General features: G+C 38.4%; 3 protein-coding genes across 4 annotated transcripts in view; 1 reads left to right on the top strand and 2 right to left on the bottom strand.

Annotated features, from left to right (window-relative positions):
* The window catches only part of LOC134655655 (proteasome activator complex subunit 4B-like), a 38412-nt gene extending 32356 nt beyond the window's left edge, over window positions 1-6056 (top strand). Inside the window, exons 27-30 of the mRNA XM_063511093.1 lie at window positions 217-358; window positions 2693-2862; window positions 4164-4314; window positions 5893-6056. Of these exons, the coding sequence (XP_063367163.1) occupies window positions 217-358; window positions 2693-2862; window positions 4164-4314; window positions 5893-5946 (517 nt within the window). The 3' untranslated portion in view covers window positions 5947-6056. The remainder of the gene's footprint in view (window positions 1-216; window positions 359-2692; window positions 2863-4163; window positions 4315-5892) is intronic.
* A 2829-nt stretch (window positions 6057-8885) lies between these two features.
* Window positions 8886-10461, bottom strand: LOC134655679 (transcription initiation factor IIA subunit 2-like). The gene is made up of 4 exons (XM_063511120.1): window positions 10322-10461; window positions 10113-10240; window positions 9887-9993; window positions 8886-9074 (listed from the first exon to the last, which is right to left on the bottom strand). Exons 1-4 carry the CDS (start codon window positions 10391-10393, stop codon window positions 9055-9057), a joined length of 327 nt encoding a protein of 108 aa, XP_063367190.1. The 5' UTR covers window positions 10394-10461; the 3' UTR covers window positions 8886-9054.
* Window positions 10462-11852: 1391 nt separating this feature from the next.
* LOC134655676 (transcription initiation factor IIA subunit 2) lies at window positions 11853-13194 on the bottom strand. Of its 2 annotated transcripts, none has more exons than XM_063511117.1 (4): window positions 13049-13194; window positions 12825-12952; window positions 12567-12673; window positions 11853-11929 (listed from the first exon to the last, which is right to left on the bottom strand). In XM_063511117.1, exons 1-4 carry the CDS (start codon window positions 13118-13120, stop codon window positions 11910-11912), a joined length of 327 nt encoding a protein of 108 aa, XP_063367187.1. In that variant the 5' UTR covers window positions 13121-13194; the 3' UTR covers window positions 11853-11909. The 2 variants fall into 2 exon arrangements, with proteins under 2 accessions (XP_063367187.1, XP_063367188.1); XM_063511118.1 differs by having other exon boundaries at window positions 11870-11916; window positions 12551-12673.
* Between the last annotated feature and the right edge of the window lie 5858 nt (window positions 13195-19052).

The following is a 19052-nucleotide window of genomic DNA, read 5'->3' as shown; positions in this document are numbered from 1 at the left end:
AATGTTTTTAAACAGATCTCAAACAATCTCGGCTTGTGGTGTCATTATCACAACTTACAACGAGGTTAAGGAAAGAATAAAAGTCATTAGAATCTGTAACGTATTAACACCATATGTGGGAGGCTCATTATTTTGTGCATTATTGGTATATTTCTGCGTATTATTTACGTTTGTTCCTTAATAAAAACATGACACAAATTTGATATTTCCCACCAGATCGTGGTGGGCGCGCCTAGCCTGTCTGGACTTCGCGCAACCGCTACTGTTTTACGGTCTGCCTCTACTGTGCGACCAGCCAGAGTTAGCCGTCCGCGCCGAGAACTTCACGCTCAAACTCATGAGGGATCCGCGGCTTGAGGTAATACATCAAACACCACCCGCTGCTGTTCTACCTCTACTGTAGGGTCTGCCTCTACTGTGCGACCAGCCGGAGTTAGCTGTGAGAGCCGAGAACTTCACGCTCAAACTCATGAGGGACCCGCGGCTTGAGGTAATACATCAAACACCACCCGCTGCTGTTCTACCTCTACTGTAGGGTCTGCCTCTACTGTGCGACCAGCCGGAGTTAGCTGTGAGAGCCGAGAACTTCACGCTCAAACTCATGAGGGACCCGCGGCTTGAGGTAATACATCAAACATCACCCGCTGCTGTTCTACCTCTACTGTAGGGTCTGCCTCTACTGTGCGACCAGCCGGAGTTAGCTGTGAGAGCCGAGAACTTCACGCTCAAACTCATGAGGGACCCGCGGCTTGAGGTAATACATCAAACACCACCCGCTGCTGTTCTACCTCTACTGTAGGGTCTGCCTCTACTGTGCGACCAGCCGGAGTTAGCTGTGAGAGCCGAGAACTTCACGCTCAAACTCATGAGGGACCCGCGGCTTGAGGTAATACATCAAACATCACCCGCTGCTGTTCTGCCTCTACTGTAGGGTCTGCCTCTACTGTGCGACCAGCCGGAGTTAGCTGTGAGAGCCGAGAACTTCACGCTCAAACTCATGAGGGATCCGCGGCTTGAGGTAATACATCAAACATCACCCGCTGCTGTTCTGCCTCTACTGTAGGGTCTGCCTCTACTGTGCGACCAGCCGGAGTTAGCTGTGAGAGCCGAGAACTTCACGCTCAAACTCATGAGGGACCCTCGGCTTGAGGTAATCTATTGAATCCGCCATTAAACGTTAGGTAACTCCTCAAGTCAAAACACCTGGAACAAATACTGGCAGCTAAAAGAAGTATTTAAGAGTAACATGCCGGTCAGCTTGAAGACTAAAGTCATGAATACATGCTTATTACCTTGTCTGACATACGGCTGTCAGACGTGGAGGTTTACTCAAAAAGCTATGGAAAAATTAAGGACTTGCCAGCGCGGAATGGAGCGCAGTATGCTAAACATCAAAAAAATACAAAAGATTAACCATACAAAAATAAGACAACACACAAAGAGCATAGATGCTCTCAGCTATGCCAAAAAACTTAAATGGAGGTGGGCAGGCCATGTAGCACGTACCCAAGACAGGCGCTGGACACTAAGGGTAACGTCATGGAAGGGACCTTTAGGGAAAAGAGGGAAAGGAAGACCCACTATGAGATGGCAAGATGATGTTACCAAAATTGCCGGGCCTAATTGGATACAAGTGGCCAAGGATCGAGATACATGGAGGGCTTTGGAGGAGGCCTTCACCTGTGAACACGGGGTTCTTGAATAACTATTTAAAACATAAATCAAATAGGTATGTAAACAATTTTTAAATATTCATGAAATAAAAGGCTTTTTATTTTTATTTTATTTATTTTATAACTCCTCAAATTGTCGAAACTTTCATGCGCCGTCGTCAAAATAAAACGAAGGCACAATTTTATTGCTATTTCTAAGGGCCGGTTCCACAAAATCTGCCTGTTCTCATCACTATATCATCGTACTTGAAATAAATTATGCTTGTATGAAATGGTTAACATTTATCTGCGGGATGACAGCTCCCGCCGCCATTTTTTAGCAGAGATCAGTTTGTTAATTAAGATAATATAAGATAAGATAATATATATTCATTTAAAACTTATGCTAATTTGATTGATACAATGGTAATTATCCAATTTATGCTTAAATACTCGTACATTCATAGATTCAACTTAAAATAAGTAAAGGTCATGTTAAGAACTATAAATACCGGACAAATGTGTATTTTCTGTCGCTAATGGAAATTTGATAACAATACTTAAACTAAGTAAACATTTACTTGTGTCTTGCTTATCACCAGTGATCGGGGATTTCTATGCCACTTGGGGTGAATGACCTCAATCATTATGCTAGTATGGATATGCCGCGGGATTCCGGGATTCGTGTGCGATATAGGAGAGTGTTTTGGCATGTTACTGTTAATCAATTAATCATGCATTGCATATATTATTAATATTAATAATTGAAAATTTGAAATTGAAAAATTGAAAACTTAATAATTTTTTGAATAATATTTTTTCTTTGAATCATAACCAACACTGTTTTTTTACAGTCCTTTATTTTATAAACGAATTACCAACACCGAAATAGCATTTACTTTTCGAACAGTTTTGTTCCTATCGCGGGCCAAGTGGCGTATCCATATTACCATTTCGACTTGATATCCCGCGGTGTGGCATAGAAATCCCCGATCACTGCTTATCACAATAAGATTGTAACAAGAGTTTTACGTGTTCAGGTGCGGCAAGCGGCCGGCAAGCTGCTGACGGGGCTGATGCACTGCGGAGCCCTGCCGGACGAGGCGCGCACGCTGCGCGCGCTGACGCGCTCGTGCCGCAGCGCGGCGCCACTGGAGCGCCACGCCGGCGTGCTAGGCCTGTGCGCCTACCTCGCCTCCCGCCCCTACAGGTACAGTCATTGTAAAATTTAAAACTAGTGGCTCTGTGAGCTGTAGACCTCGCGAGCATAGCTTATTGGGACCGTGCACGATGACAGCGCCACACAGCGGTTTGATCAATCATCAATACAAAGATTTTAATTTATTAAAAAAAATACGAAGTTTAAGTGAAAAAAAAAATACAAAAAGTTATGTCTTACTGGGGATCGAACCCAGACTTTCTGTGTGCAAACAAAAAAAGCGATTGTTTACAAAATGCGCCATGATAGTTCTTAGCTAAGCTGACGAAATTCGGCTACTCATTCTCGAGTACAAACTAAATATCTAAATACCGCCTAAACCAGCAATACAATTTTTCTGCATTTTTTGCCATTTACTATGTAAATATGTCTCAAAAAGAAAATACTCTTATGATATCGATACGACTATTTGTTTAAGCGCGAGGTATCACAACTCCTCCATTTTTGAAAATTTCCAAAAACGGGGTCGACAAAAAAAAATTATTTACTCATAGAATCTGGTCACAAAATTTCACAAGAATCGGTTGAGAATTGTGACCTGTAGAGGAGAACATCCGGACATACAAAAGCAAAATGCCCGAGTCAAAACGTAGACCTTCGCTATGCTTCGGTCAATTAAAAAAAAATACAGAATGTAAATATTTTCAAAATTGCTTGGGTTATATATGAGGACATTAAGTATAATTTGAGGTATATTTTACAAAAAAATGTTGAACGGTATTGTATCTGGAGAAGTCCAAACTTGGTATGTTTTAAAAAATATTTTTATTATAATTTTAAAATAAATTACTTTGTAATGATGTGATATATTTTTAGAATCGGCTCGGAAAACCCTTTCGTTTAACACCACACACGATAAGTTTCTAAAAACAAGATCTATTCCATAAAAAAAAAGATGACACCTCTCCTTTTTTTTTTGTTGGGGCTTCGGGTCAAATTGATTGAAATGTCGTAAAGATCAATCATACCGATGTTCATACCTTTAACACCATTTGCAGCATGTTTACATTGTTTACATATTCGCTAGGTGCACGACTGGTGCTGCCCTCATTTTGGCAGACTTTCTATGTTAAATCTTATGGAGTAAATACAATTAGTTCAAGCGGCTGCCGCTAGTACTAATGTCAGACATTCCATAAGATTACCTGTGTTTGTGACGATCAGCGCCACTTCCCCCTCCACCGACTGCGCACCTTGCCAATAGGTGTCCTATTGTGTGTCCCGACATGCTGTTGGCGGGTTTCTCTTTTTATTTATAAGGCCTACTTGTAACTGAGAATGTATATGCCCAGCCTGGGTCCCTCGCTGGGCGCGGTGCTGGCGGAGCTGGCGCGGCACACGTCGGCGCCGGACCCCGTGCCGGCCGCCATCCGCGCCGCGCTGGCCGACTTCCGCCGCACGCACCAGGACGACTGGCCAAGACACCGCGACCAACTCACACAGGTATAGTTTGTAGCTTTCTAATAGACCCCGAAGGCTAATCCTATTGTCTATTGTTAAGAAAAACCGCTCGTGCCACGTGCCACAACCACCTGCATAAAAAATCGGTACTTCGGTTACTGAGTGCCGGCGAGTCGAACGCTACAGAACCAGTCTAAAATGTGTCATCGAGATGCGTAACAAAGGCGCGTTATCGGAGAGCGTACCTACACTGGTTTTTTGAGCGTTGGACTAGCCCGCGCTCAGGTGCCAAATAGAATAATTAGGACCCTTTTTTGCAGGTAAGTAGCACGTGCGGTTTTACTGAACAATAGACAATAGGATAAGCCTTCGGGGTCTACTAGAAAGCTACAAACTATAACGCCTCTTTCCCATTGACCTCCAGTTTTTTGCCGGTACGGTTTTCTGCAGGATCCCGTTTAAGTAATCTTCCTCGCGTTATCCCGGCATTTTGCAACGGCTCATGGGAGCCTGGGGTCCGCTTTGACAACTAATCCCAAGAATAGACGTGGGCACTAGTTTTTACGAAAGCGACTGCCATCTGCCCTTCAACCCAGAGGGGAAACTAGGCCTTATTGGGACTCGTCCGGTTTCCTCTCGACTGGTTAGAATCGCAAATATCCAGTCCCAACAGTATTCAAAAGATTTTACCAGAATTCCTTAACCCTTTGAACACTTCTAACGCAGTAACCGTATAAAGAAAAACGTCACTGACACGCCTAGTCCCGGGCGCAAGTCACTGACACGCCAAGGTCCCGGGCGCAAGTCACTGACACGCCAAGGTCGCAGGCGCAAGCAGCTAATGTAACCCTTACCAGACGTGGCTCACTCCGCGATTTCGTCGCTTTGCTACAGGTAGCTAAAAGTACATCCGTTCCACACCAATTTTGCGCTGTCGCCACCTAGCAGCCATATCTGTGCTGATCGTAACAGACGCGTTTTGTTAGAGAGTGAGTCTTCTGTACCTAGTACTATTATTTATTCTGTGCCCTTACTTGAAAATGTGAAGTTTACTTTGACAGCGTACGTCATAACACTATACAGGGTGGCCCATTTAGATCGGTCAGTATGGGAATATCTGAAACTATAAGACATACGACGATCTCTTCTTAGGAACCATGTCATCGATTTTAGTAACAAGAAAAACTGCATTCATACATTAAAAAAAATGTGTACTCAGCTCGGGAATCGAACCCGGACGTTTTGAAAAAAATATCTAAAATTATTTCTATTTAGATATCGATTGTGTAGGTCTTAAGCAGTAAATGTTACTATGAAACATGATGTCTGAAATGAATAAAATGCATTGTATTCATATCCTTTAATTTATTTTAGTATGTTTTCGAAATGGCCACCATTTTTTTTTCAATACATTTTACATAAAAAAAATTTAAATGTATGAATGCAGTTTTTCTTGTTACTAAAATCGATGGACATGGTTCCTAAGAAGAGATCGTCGTATGTCTTATAGTTTCAGATTTTCCCATACTGACCGATCTAAATGGGCCACCCTGTATAGGTTGTCCGGGCACGACTAGTGTTCTTGGTGTTCAAAAGGTCAGGTTATTTGTCATCTTACAGGAGGAACTGGACCTGCTAGCCGACCTCACGTCCCCGCCATCATACTGCGCCTAGCATTCAGACTTGTGGCGCGATGAGTCCAGCGACTCGTCGAACATTTACGGAGTCGACGGAGGGTGAAAACTTCGCACGACTCCGCTATTCATATCGAAAGAACACCAACGTCACGTATAACGTGTGTGCGTCAATGATATTATAACTAAAGGTAGGTTATAGGCGTTCCAAAATCGAAGCGCTTAAGCTTTGGTTTCCTCCGAAAGCGGTGCCGTCATATAGCGGCCGTCTCCATACAAATACTACGACATCCATATTTAGCCGTATTATTTAGTATGGAGTCGGCCGCTATATGACGGTGCCGCTATCCTAGGAAAACCGATCTTTACCTTGTACAAACTGTACAAGTTGCCTTTAGCCGCGCCTAGGCGAGAGATGTGCACGTGCTAACGAGCTCCCGCACACCGAAAGAGAAAGAGACAAACTTATGTTTAACAATGAGAATGACAAAGATGAATGCCATGCAAAAATTAATCAAAAATAACAGATTACTTCGTAATAATCGTAAAAGTATGGGAGTATTTTTTGTGCTCCTTATGTATAAGTATAACCTATCTATAGTAATATGATTGATGTATGTACGTTATGCTCGGAACTTTGATAAAGATCGGTTTTCCTAGGATAGCGGTGCCGTCATATAGCGGCCGTCTCCATACTAAATAATACGGCTAAATATGGATGTCGTAGTATTTGTATGGAGACGGCCGCTATATGACGGCACCGCTTTCGGAGGAAACCAAAGCTTAAGTGGCTAGGTGATTCTTACAAAAACAGCGTTTTACATCCTATTATGTATCTCTTCTCCTATATCTAAGTTGTAAGGCAAATCTTGGAATATATATACTTTTATTTCTTGCAATTGACACTAAGACAATTTCATTTAAAGTTCGAACTATCCTTCTTCCGTAATAAAAATGGCGTGCGTGTCCTACCCTACAATATGAAAATGTAAGTAAGGTAGATTAGGAAATAAATATTTGTTAAAAATTAACTGATTTTGTAACATTTTTGGGTTCATTTTTTATTCGCCTAAACTAGATAAGTTTATATGCTATGTATTAGCATTTCGAAAATTAATATATGCAAGATGTATATCTGATTGATTTCCTACAAATTAAATAAAAAATAATAATCCTTGGTAATAAAATTATGACTATGTTATCAATGCATTAAAAATAACTCCATTGGAAGTCATTATTTAGTGACATGTGTGTACAATAGACATACTCTCTTACTCTGCGTAAGTCAAAAATAACATTACGTAAATGAATAATTTTAATCGTACAAGTTTGGTTAAGTTTACTTCTTAAAATTAATAAGTGCCCGTGCCCTAGATCTTTGTAGAACTTCAAAATATTCAAATATTTCTCCAACAAGCTACGAAAGAAATATACTATCTTAAATTAAAAGTAAAAAAAACCTCAATAACTGAAATACCAAAAGCTGAACGTAATACAAAGACCATGGACACTATATTTTTTTAGCTTTAACACGTCTTGTCTGCTGTGATGGTGTTGGTTTTGTAAGTTGGGTGGTGGATTCATTCCTTCAAGCTCAAGAGACCGCATTCTGCTATTAACATTTCATATGTTATCATAATAATTAATTATAATAAGGTTAGGCTATTCAAATTATTTTTGTAACAATGACAGACAAGTATATTTTTCGTTTTTTTTTGTTAGTGATAAAATATACGTGAATATTTTTTGTGTTACCAATAATTATAATCAGAAGTTTTGTTACCCAATTTTTAATCGGGTGTTTCTTGAAGATCTGCTGAGAAGTTAGGAGATTTGTAAATAATATGTATAAATATTGCATAAATGTTTATTTAGATAATAAATAAAATATATTTTGAATGGTTACATTGTTTTATTTTATTATTTCCAATCCGTTTGCAGAATCAAATGTCCCAGAGTTGTGGGTTATTGTTAGATATAAGTAGAGCATATTAGACTGTTGAATGAACTTTCTCATATAAAAATGCATGCTGGGGTACTACGCTAGTAGTTCTGCTGACTATAGGCACATGTTGGGCACATGTACATGTAAGCGATTAACACACCTACATAAATCCTCACAACTTACAGAGACATGCCTAAAATATCATTTGATATTTTACCAGTCACTTTTGATTAAGGAAAAACTCGAATAAAGCCTATTTTTCCTCTGGGCTGAAAGTTCAGGTGGCAGGCGTTTTCATTACAACATGTGCCTTCGCCCAGATCCCAGCCTCATGTAGGATTACCTTCATCATCATCATCATCCTGGCGTCAATCCCAGCTGTGCCGGGGCGCGGGGCGCGAGGACCCGGGGTCCGCCTTCCGACTCCTTCATGTCCACTTTGCCCGATCTTCGGCGTCCCTGGTGGTGAGTCCGTTGGCACGCATGTCCTCCTTAACGACATCAAGCCATCGCTTCCTGGGCCGGCCTTGTAAGCCGGTCATGTAGGATTACCTTGTAATATCATATCAGGTACAGACTTGCAATGAGCAAGATCAAAAATGCCCTGCCAGTTTTTACTAATTTATCAAATTGGTCCAAACTGTAGTATATAAATTCCAAAAATGATAAATGAATTTTTGGAACTACATTAGAAACTATTCTTTGAGGGACTGTTTGAGGAAAAAAAATTATACACCAGTATACCATTTATTTCATTTAAGCATAATACATAATATGATAAGAATTAAATTAAATCAGAATCTTTTAATGAAATATTTCAATGTATTCCGTACAATCAAAAACAAAACTGATATTTGGATCTAAAAATTGAATATAAGCTTATGTACCAAAAAAACCTAATAAAGTATTTGTCTTGATATCTTGATGGATGAAATGAAGCAGTGGAAATTTATGTCCCTTGTTTTGGTATTGACACTACCCACTGTACACAACCGTGTCACAAGTCCAAGACTGATATCCATTGATATGAACAGACCAAACTAAAACATTAATAAAAGGTCCTCAATCCAATTAGACCCCGAGTATTTTATACTGATGCATACATGCTCGATAAGCAGCGACTTGAATTCATTACCAAAACTACAGCCTTATAAAAATATACTGAGATAATTATTGGAACTGACACTACCAGCACCACTAATGTTATTTCCTTTCCTCGACATCTGGAAGGAAAAATACAATTAATTAGAATAATTTGTGTACTTTTTTATTAGTTGTGAGAACTGGCTTCAAACACATGAGCCATAATGTGTACCATTACTTTTGTATCTGACACCGTAAGATTGTGAACCCATTAGTTTATAATCTAACGTAGGTTAGGTTAGATTAGACTATAATCTCCCTACCGTCAGTTTATAATGTAACTAGCGAGATTATAATATGACGAGTGTTTACAATTTTACGGTGACATATCTACTTTGATAGATATTAAAGTTAAAAATAAATTAATTTGAAATGGGTTTAGCACGTTTTACACTCTTAACCAACAATATCTAAAATATGAGAATAGTTTGGGACATGATTATAGGAAGTAAAAATTGATCCTCTAACTAATGTAATGATATTAAAAGTCATATTATAACCCTGCCGCCAAAAAGCTACTCCCATACAATAAACACACACACTTTCATTACACCTCATTTTAATGCTTAAGTTACATCACTAATTCACTACATGAAAGGTGTCATGAACATTTACGTAACATAACAATAGAGCAAGTAGAAGTTTTAAATGAAGTCTTCCCGCCCAGTGCCGCAGTGAGTGTGTTACAGAAACATTGTAATAGATGTATCATGACAATTTTGTAGTATAATACACATATCTGATAAAATATGTTATGTTGTTCTCTATTCTGCATATCTCCTTTAATTTTCTACCTACAAGGTGTAGGTTCCCTAAATTCATTTTTTTAGTAAATAAAGAAAGTTGCTGCCTAAGATGAAAATGAGGATGTATAATAAGAAAAGAAACTTACTTTTACCATCACAAGCTACAATTTTGATTTTGTCTACTTTAGCAACTTCTTGCACTTCTCGGAACTCCACATCATTCAACATAAAGGTCCACACATTGTCACAAAACCTGGAAATATAAATAAATCATTCAAATAATATAAAACAAGCAGCAAGTTGATGAGTTACATTATACCTGTTGTAATATACCTACATAATTTATTTGAAATAGTATAACAATGTTCATACCTGTAAGTATTTAGTTTTCCAGCTTTAAAGGTTAATCTAGATTTCACCTTGTTGGATAAAGCTGTATTTATAGATTTGTCAAATTGCAATAGCACTCTTACTGCTAAAGCCGGTGTTATCTGCCCGTACTGAAATAAAATTCATTTTAGCAACTAGAATGTTAGGAAACGAAATTTCAAAACAGGAAAGGTATACAAATGAACATGTACCTGGATCAGTTCGTCAAGGCTTTCTTGTAATGTGTTTCCGATCGTAGTATTTCTGTACAGTTGATACGACATTATAAATTGTGTAATTTAAATTTTAATACACAAAACAGGCAGTTCTATACAATGCTTTATGATTTCTTACTGCGAGTTAACAACACACAAGTATGAAGTAAAGTAACACAAAAACACAACAACAGACTCTAGACATAGACAGATTATAGAACGAGGACGAGGTAAAACAAGCGAAAGACATAGTGACGCAAAAGTCAATAATCAAAATGTACTCTATTAACATTGAATTAAAGATTAATTTCACTTGGTAAGGACGAAAACTTGCCGAACAAGAGCCATGACGGAGACCTCTGTCTGTCCCTTTCTAAATGTTGCCATTCGAAAAAAAATTTGACTTCTCATCTTCCCATAAAAGTCCTAACACACTATCGCACCGCACCGAGACCTTGGTTGATTCTATTATAACATTAATATCTGGGAGACCGAGCTTTGCTCGGAAAACACATAAAATCTCAAAAATTTGCGTTTTCCCAGAGATAAGACCTAGCTAGATCGATTTTTCGCCCCCGAAAACCCCCATATACCAATTTTCGTCGAAATCGTTAGACCCGTTTCCGAAATCCCCGAAATATATATATATATATATAAATAAATAAATATGCAAGAATTGCTCGTTTAAAGGTATTAGATAGATAGATTATAAGCTGGTCAAGCAAATCTTGTCAGTAAAAAAGGCGCGAAATTCAAATTTTCTATGGGACGACATCCCTTCGCGCCTACATTTTTCAAATTAGCCGCCTTTTTCTACTGACAAGATCTGCTTGACCAAGTATAAATAGGATTTATTTTGACTAGCCCAACATTAAAGCATGCTGCTGAAGTGAAGAAGAAACCGCCTAGTCACAGAACTTCGAAACAAATCTAAAATTTCTGATGCAAACCACTCACATTTCAGGACAGATATCCAAACTGACTCCCGTTGCACTTATTGCAGTATGCAACTAGGAAAGTTCTAATCACCAGCATTTCATTAAAACCACAAATACACCAATAGTATATAATTTATTTAATATAAAGATAATACATAACATGATATGAATTAAATACTTACAATCATAATTTTAAATGAAACATTTCAATTAATTAATACAATCACAAATTAAACTATTGGATATAAATAATTAATATGCTGGATTACCTATCAATAAACCTACTTAATAGGTAATGTCTTAAATTTTAAAGCAATGGAAATTCATGTCCCTTGTTTTGTTAGTAACACTACAGAACACAACACCAGTGTCAAAAAGTCCTATTTAACCTCATAATCATAGATCACAACAAACCAAACTGAAATATTGACCAAAGGCTCTCAATCCAATTGGGCCTTGAATACCTATTAAAGGCTTCGGCACACAGGCGCGTTTTCCGGGCGGGGCGTGAGCGTTTTGTGTGTAAAAGCAGCGCGCCCCGCTCACGCCGCGCCCGGAAAACGCGCTGTGTGACGAAGCCTTTATACTGATGCAAAAATATTATGAGATAATTATTGGAATAAGACACTACACCAGAACCACAAATATTATCTCCTTTCCTCAACATCTGAAACAAAAAATATACCTGATTAGTGTTTTGCAATAACAAAATGTAAGAATTGACTCAGTGAACACATATGTAAAGGCCCCTGTACACAATGAGCCAGCATGGGCTAGTCTGGGGGACGCATTTATGCGTTAGAGAGAGCAAGTGATATTGCTATCTCATTCTACCGCATGGCTGCGTCCCTTGGAATGGCTGGTGCTGGCCCATTGTGTACAGGGGCCTTAAAATTGTGCTAGACCTGAAAATTGTGCAGCTAATTTAACACATTCAGTGCCGTAAACCCGACTATCGGGTATTTTATGATTACGTTCCCAGGCCAGACAACCCGATAATCGGGATCGCAGTACTACAGCTTCATATGACGAAATTTTTGTGGCCTGGCGTGGCATGTCTTGTTTGGCGGGGTGGCAATGAATGCGTTGTAGATAATAAAGAGACATAGTAATAGATGTATCATGGCATATTATAGCATCGTAAACATGTTGTACAGTATTGGGTATATTGAGGCCAGAAATAATACTTGCACAAATATGGTTATTTATTCGGCATTGGTTTTACTCTGCATCTTGGTTTGCTGCTAAAGTGGTGCAGGCTAAACCAATTATTTTTAGGAAATACAACTAAGTGAGCTACTTACTTTTACCATCACAAGCTACAATTTTGATTTTGTCTACTTTAGCAACTTCTTGCACTTCTCGGAACTCCACATCAGTCAACATAAAGGTCCACACATTGTCACAAAACCTGGAAATATAAATAAATCATTTAAATAATATAAAAGCAACAAGTTGATGGGTGGCTGGTTGGTGGGATGGGTTCTGTTATGGGTTTAGTTACATTACAACATTATTCCTGTTACATGTTACATAATTTAATCGAATATAAATTTACATACCTGTAAGTATTTAATTTTCCGGCTTTAAAGGTTAATCTAGATTTCATCTTGTTGGATAAAGCTGTATTTATAGATTTGTCAAATTGCAATAGAACTTTCACTGCTAAAGCCGGTGTTATCTGCCCGTACTGAAATAAAACGCATTCTCTAGAAAATCATTCTAAAATTCATTCTATGAAGAAATGAAATTTCGAAACAGGAAAAGTATGAAAATAAACATCTACCTGGATCAGTTCGTCAAGGCTTTCTTGTAATGTGTTTCCAATCGTAGTATTTCTGTACAGTTGATATGACATTATAGATCGTCTAATTTAAACTTAAATACACAAAACAAACGCAGTTTTTCTAACAATTTTCAACGGGATAATCTGAATTTAACGCCACAATACTAATATTATGGATAGAATACGAACGATTGCATTAAAATAAAATGAAAGATGAAGAAAGAAGGAAAAAAACAGCAGCAGCTCATTGAAACTAGTTTCATGCAGCAATGATGCAGTGTAGTAGGCAGCAGCTGGACCAGGGGGGGGGGACACTAGAAATGTAGTTAACGTCAGTAAAGATGCAAGCGATTTCTATATTTTGCCCCCGACAACATACTATTACGTAAAGTTGACTTCCGATTACACAAACTACGTCACCAGATGTCACTATAAAATTCATATAATTTTAGTGGCATTAAAATAAAAATAAGTACGAATTAATATTTTTAATTATTATAATTTTCAATGCGAAAAAATAAAAATTTTGTTAAAATGTGATTTAATTATGCTGTTTGTTTATGCTGGCAACACTTGCATAACCGCCAAGACCATAGAGGTACAATTATACAGGATGTCCCAAGAAGTAGTGATATACTGAAGCTGGGAGGCAGAGGACCTAGAGGGCTATCTGAATCACCCCCCATGTATGTTCCGCGCTTTTTCGTATTTTCGGAGTTATGATTTTTTTTAATTTTTCACCTATCGCCGAGTACGATGAGATTTTTATTTATGGTGACGTGAATTATTGCGGTAGATGCTTGATTTTTTTTGTGTGCTACGCTGATAGATAGGCCAATTCAGTATGGTAACATTTACTATCGTTAGATCTTTGAATGGAATTAAAAAAAAATTAATGCCAAGAAAGATAAAATTACCCAGTATGTTCACAACTTCAAGGGCGCTTAGAAAAATAAAACATACTGGGTAATTTTATCTTTCTTGGCATAATTTTTTTTTTTAATTCTATTCAGAGATCTAACGATAGTAAATGTTACCATACTGAATTGGCCTATCTATCAGCTTAGCACACAAAAAAAATCAAGCATCTACCGCAATAATTCACGTCACCATAAATAAAAACCTCATCGTACTCGGCGATAGGTGAAAAATTAAAAAAAAAAACATAACTCCGAAAATACGAAAAATCGCGGAACATACATGGGGGTGATTTAGATAGCCCTCTAGGTCTTCTACCTCCCAGCTTCAGTATATCACTACTTCTTGGGACATCCTGTATAGATGAAATGGACGAGGAGTCAGTTGACTGAACGAGATGCACTTATGGAACTTTTAGTATGAGTAGCAGAGAAAGCGCTTTTGAAATAACCCGACCAAATTACGTAGGTTGTGTTTGGTAGGTTGTCAGGAACGTCAAAACGTGTTTTTAATTTGGTCGCATTGCGTATGTTCTGTCCCTCACGGGCGCACGCGTATAGCTCATCTAAGTATATAGTACTAGGTATATGGTCAAGACATGCAATTTTTTAGCTGTCACTGGAAGAACGTAAATTAAAAATATTTTAGTGATGGTTGAGCCATTTTCTTCGTTATGGTTTTGTTATGGTGCTGGAGGAAATTAGATTATAGCCCGAATGAAAACACATGCCTGCCCTGCCCTGCCATGCTCTGTTGTGAAAATCTCCAGAAAGTGCGTTGAGTTCTGTGTTATTTTGTGCGATATGGACGCTATGTTAGAGTAAATTTATTTCGTGGTAGGTATCTAATAAGTACTTACTTTTGATAAGGCACGCCAATATCGATAAATCTGCTACAATGCCTAGACTATGTGCTTGTATTGTACGTAGTAAATTATTAAAATTTTCTTATTAACATGTATTTTCTTGTGTGTGAATGCTTTTTCACCACACTCGCTTTCTTTTCTATTGTTTACCTAAAATTGTACTTTCCTAGCGAAAATGTGATGTAAAACATGTATGCAATAAACATATTTAATTTAATATTCTGTTTTTTTATTTATTCCATTATTGATAACATTAACCTTTTCCAGATAATGTTAGGTCTACTTGGGCGGTTTACAAGTACATTTTTTGTTTGATTTCTTGTAAACAATTAAAGTTTTTTGTTACAAGAAACCAAACAAAAAATGGACTTGTAAACCGCCCAAGTAGACCTAATATTATGTGGGACGAAAGTACACGTATGGATGCATATGTAGTTGTGCACGCACACAAACATACTTAGTTTCGGCGGAGAATCAGAGATGGCGCTTTCAAATGAGTTTCCATAAAATGCTCCAAGAGGGCTCTCTTTACCTATATACTTACTTTATACTTACTTTACTCTTTGAGCTGGACGCAGCGGCTATTTTTTTAATTTCGAGGGTGGGGTACGTTCATATACCACAAAATATTACCCCAGCTAATGGCCTCTCAAAACGTCACGATAATCACATGCGATTTATACTTGGTCAACCAAATCTTGACAGTAGAAAAAGGCGGCAAATTTGAAAAATGTAGGCGTGAGTGATATCGTCCCATAGAAAATTTGAATTTCGCGCCTTTTTTACTGACAAGATTTGGTTGACCAGCTTTACCCATTTTACATTTCGGCCATAGATCTAGTATTATATAGATAAGCTATACGCGTGCGCCCATGAGGGACAGAACATACGCAATGCGACAAAATTAAAAATACGTTTTAACATTTCTGATAACATACCAAAAACAACCTGCGGAATTTTGTCGGGTTATTTGCTACCCACCATAAGTCCATAAACCATAACACACTACTACCGTACCGCACCAAGGTGTGTTACGGCTATAAATTTACGGGAGGGGGGGGGGGGAATAAAAAAAATGAGAGACTGGACAAGGACAAACAATAATAGCGCTTTCTCTGCTACCCCTACTGAAAGTAGTGAAGTGCATCTCGTTCGGCCTTCTGGCCCCTCATATTTACAATGAAAGGTTTGTTCATTCCATTCGTGCTCAGGGCTATAACCGCGAAAATCGAATTTCGGAAATTGCGAGGATTCTCTTTTACTCCATCGAAGGCGTAATTAAAGTAACAGAGAAAAATGGTCGTTTGCGAAATTCGGTTTTCGCGGTAGCCCCTCTGAATTCGTAAAGGCTCCAGTACACAGTGGTCAAGGATGGTCCATGCCAAGCGCCAAGCCATGCTTTGCAATGCGCAACTAACTGTAGGCACCCCCTTTCTACCCTACCTATGTATCATCTACCCCTTTGTATATGTAATACCCATACATTTTTCGCAATAAATTATTTTGTAGATGCAGAATGTGTAACTTGTAAGGCCATTTATAGCCTGACCAGTAATATATGATAATTGTCAAGAGGGCGCTGTTATTCTCATGTATAGGGTGACAATTCAGTGTAGTATGAAAAAATTAGTTCCAGTGAAATTCCGCAACATGGCGCACCCTCAATAGATCCTGGTTCACCATAATAACTTTTTTTCTTTTTAAGTAGGTAATTAATAGAAAATACTAGTAACCTGATAAATTAACTTTACTTAATTATTATTGAATCTTTACAATCGTATACAAGTGAGTCTTCGTCTTTCAATTGGTAGGGGTCGGTCGTCTTCATGAACTGGTAGGGAGGGGTCGTGTTCACGTACTCCTCGATAGAACCACTGCTTACATGTAGCTCTGTGAAAGAGAAAAAAAAAACCGATTAATTTTGATGATTGTTCTTAAATAAATGCTATTTCTTTAGATTAGGCCCTACACTCAGAGCTAGGGAAACAGAATAAATCTCGAGTTACTTCACAATTTGGGGAGATTATGCTCCCCATATTCTTATGAAATGGTAAGTAAATCGAATAAGGTGGCCTTTATTCTTTGGAAAATTCGAATTGCCAGGTTAAGGTAGCTGAATTATCAATTAAAAAGATACTATTAAATTCAATTCTGATGCGAGAGTTCCACATCCATTATTCACGAGTTTTGGTCCCAAAGTGACACTTTCAATTCAACAAAAAATTATAATAACGATTTCATTACTGACCTTGAATTTGTATATTTGTCTGTCGGTGAATATCCCATCATTCTAGACTTTTCTTTCTTTCTCGTCCTGGAAGCTTTCTTTGTTTTCTCTCGGCATTTGGTCTTATTCGATTACGACTCGTTGAACCTTTTGCTTCTGCTTATTAGTTATGGTAACTTCATCATGCTCTGTCGAATTTCTTTCGCCATACTCTTTGGATACTCTATTATCTATTTTCTTGTCCCAATAAGTTAGTTTCTTTCTTATCTACTTTCCTCCCTCAAGTTTACTTTCTTGCCTTGCTCTCGAGTCTTCTTTCTTCTTGCTCTTATGGGTTTTCGATGTTCTTGCCCTTTTGAGTCTTCCTTCTTGTTGCCTTCTAGTGTTAGTGTTTCTGGATGCTCTCTTGCTTGAGTCTTCGTTCTTGCCCTTTTGAGTCTTCCTACTTGTTGCTTTCCGTTCTTGCCCTTTTGAGTCTTCCTTCTTGTTGCCTTCTAGTGTTAGTGTTCATTCTGGATGCCGTCTTGAGTCTTTGTTCTTGCCCTTTTGAGTCTTCCTTCTTGTTGTCTTCTAGTGTTAATGTTCATTCTGGATGCCGTCTTGCTCGAGTCGTTGTTCTTGCCCTTTTGAGTCTTCCTACTTGTTGCCTTCTAGTGTTAGTGTTCATTCTGGATGCCGTCTTGAGTCTTTATTCATGCCCTTTTTAGTCTTCCTTTTTGTTGCCTTCTAGTGTTAATGTTCATTCTGGATGCCGTCTTGAGTCTTTGTTCTTGCCCTTTTGAATCTTCCTTCTTGTTGCCTTCTAGTGTTAGTGTTCATTCTGGATGCCGTCTTGAGTCTTTATTCATGCCCTTTTTAGTCTTCCTTTTTGTTGCCTTCTAGTGTTAATGTTCATTCTGGATGCCGTCTTGAGTCTTTATTCATGCCCTTTTTAGTCTTCCTTTTTGTTGCCTTCTAGTGTTAATGTTCATTCTGGATGCCGTCTTGAGTCTTTATTCATGCCCTTTTTAGTCTTCCTACTTGTTGCCTTCTAGTGTTAGTGTTCATTCTGGATGCCGTCTTGAGTCTTTGTTCTTGCCCTTTTGAATCTTCCTTCTTGTTACCTTCTAGGATTAGTGTTCATTCTGGATGCCGTCTTGCTTGAGTCTTCGTTCTTGCCCTTTTGAGTCTTCGTCCTTCCAGTCTTAGAGTTTTAGTTCTTGCGCTTTTGAGTCTTCCTTCTTCAGGCCCCTGTGTTAGTGTTCGTTCGAGTCTCTTGAGTATTCGTTATTGGCCTCTGGAATCTTCTTTCTTGCCCTCTGAAGTCTTCTTTCTTGCCCCTTTTGAGTCTTCTTTCTTGCCCTCTGGAGTCTTCTTTCTTGCCCCTTTTTAGTCTTCTTTCTTGCCCCTTTTGAGTCTTCGTTCTTGCCCTCTTGAGTCTTGTCTTCTTTCTTGCCCTCTTGAGTCTTCTTTCTTGTTCTCTTGAGTCTTCGTTCTTGCAATCTTGAGTCTTCTTTCTTGCCCCTTTTCAGTCTTCGTTCTTGCAGTCTTGAGTCTTCTTTCTTGCCCTCTTGAGTCTTCTTTCTTGCCCTCTTGAGTCTTCGTTCTTGCTATCTTGAGTCTTCTTTCTTGCCCTTTTCAGTCTTCGTTCTTGCAATCTTGAGTCTTCTTTCTTGCCCTCTTGAGTCTTCTTTCTTGAAATCTTGTGTCTTCTTTCTCGTCCTCTTGAATATTCTTTCTTGTCCTCTTGAGTATTATATTTCTTGCCCTCTTGAGTCTTCGTTCTTGCAGTCTTGAGTCTTCGTTCTTATAGTTTTTAGTATTAGTTTTTGGTTTGTTTGGTCTTTATTCTTCGTTCTTGCAGTTAGTTACATAAGTTCATCTTGTCATTTTATGTCTTCTTCATTCATACAGTGTTACGAGTCTTTGGTCTTAATTTTTTGCGCTTTTACAGTTTTTTTTAAATCGTAAATATATAATTCCAGTTATACGGCTAGCCGTCTTTCTACATGTTT

The sequence above is a fragment of the Cydia amplana genome, chromosome 17 (genome assembly GCF_948474715.1).
Source record: "Cydia amplana chromosome 17, ilCydAmpl1.1, whole genome shotgun sequence".
NCBI classification, from domain to species: Eukaryota; Metazoa; Arthropoda; class Insecta; order Lepidoptera; family Tortricidae; genus Cydia; species Cydia amplana.
The sequence above is the reverse complement of the archived record's forward strand: the minus strand, read 5'-3'. Positions and strand labels throughout refer to the sequence as shown.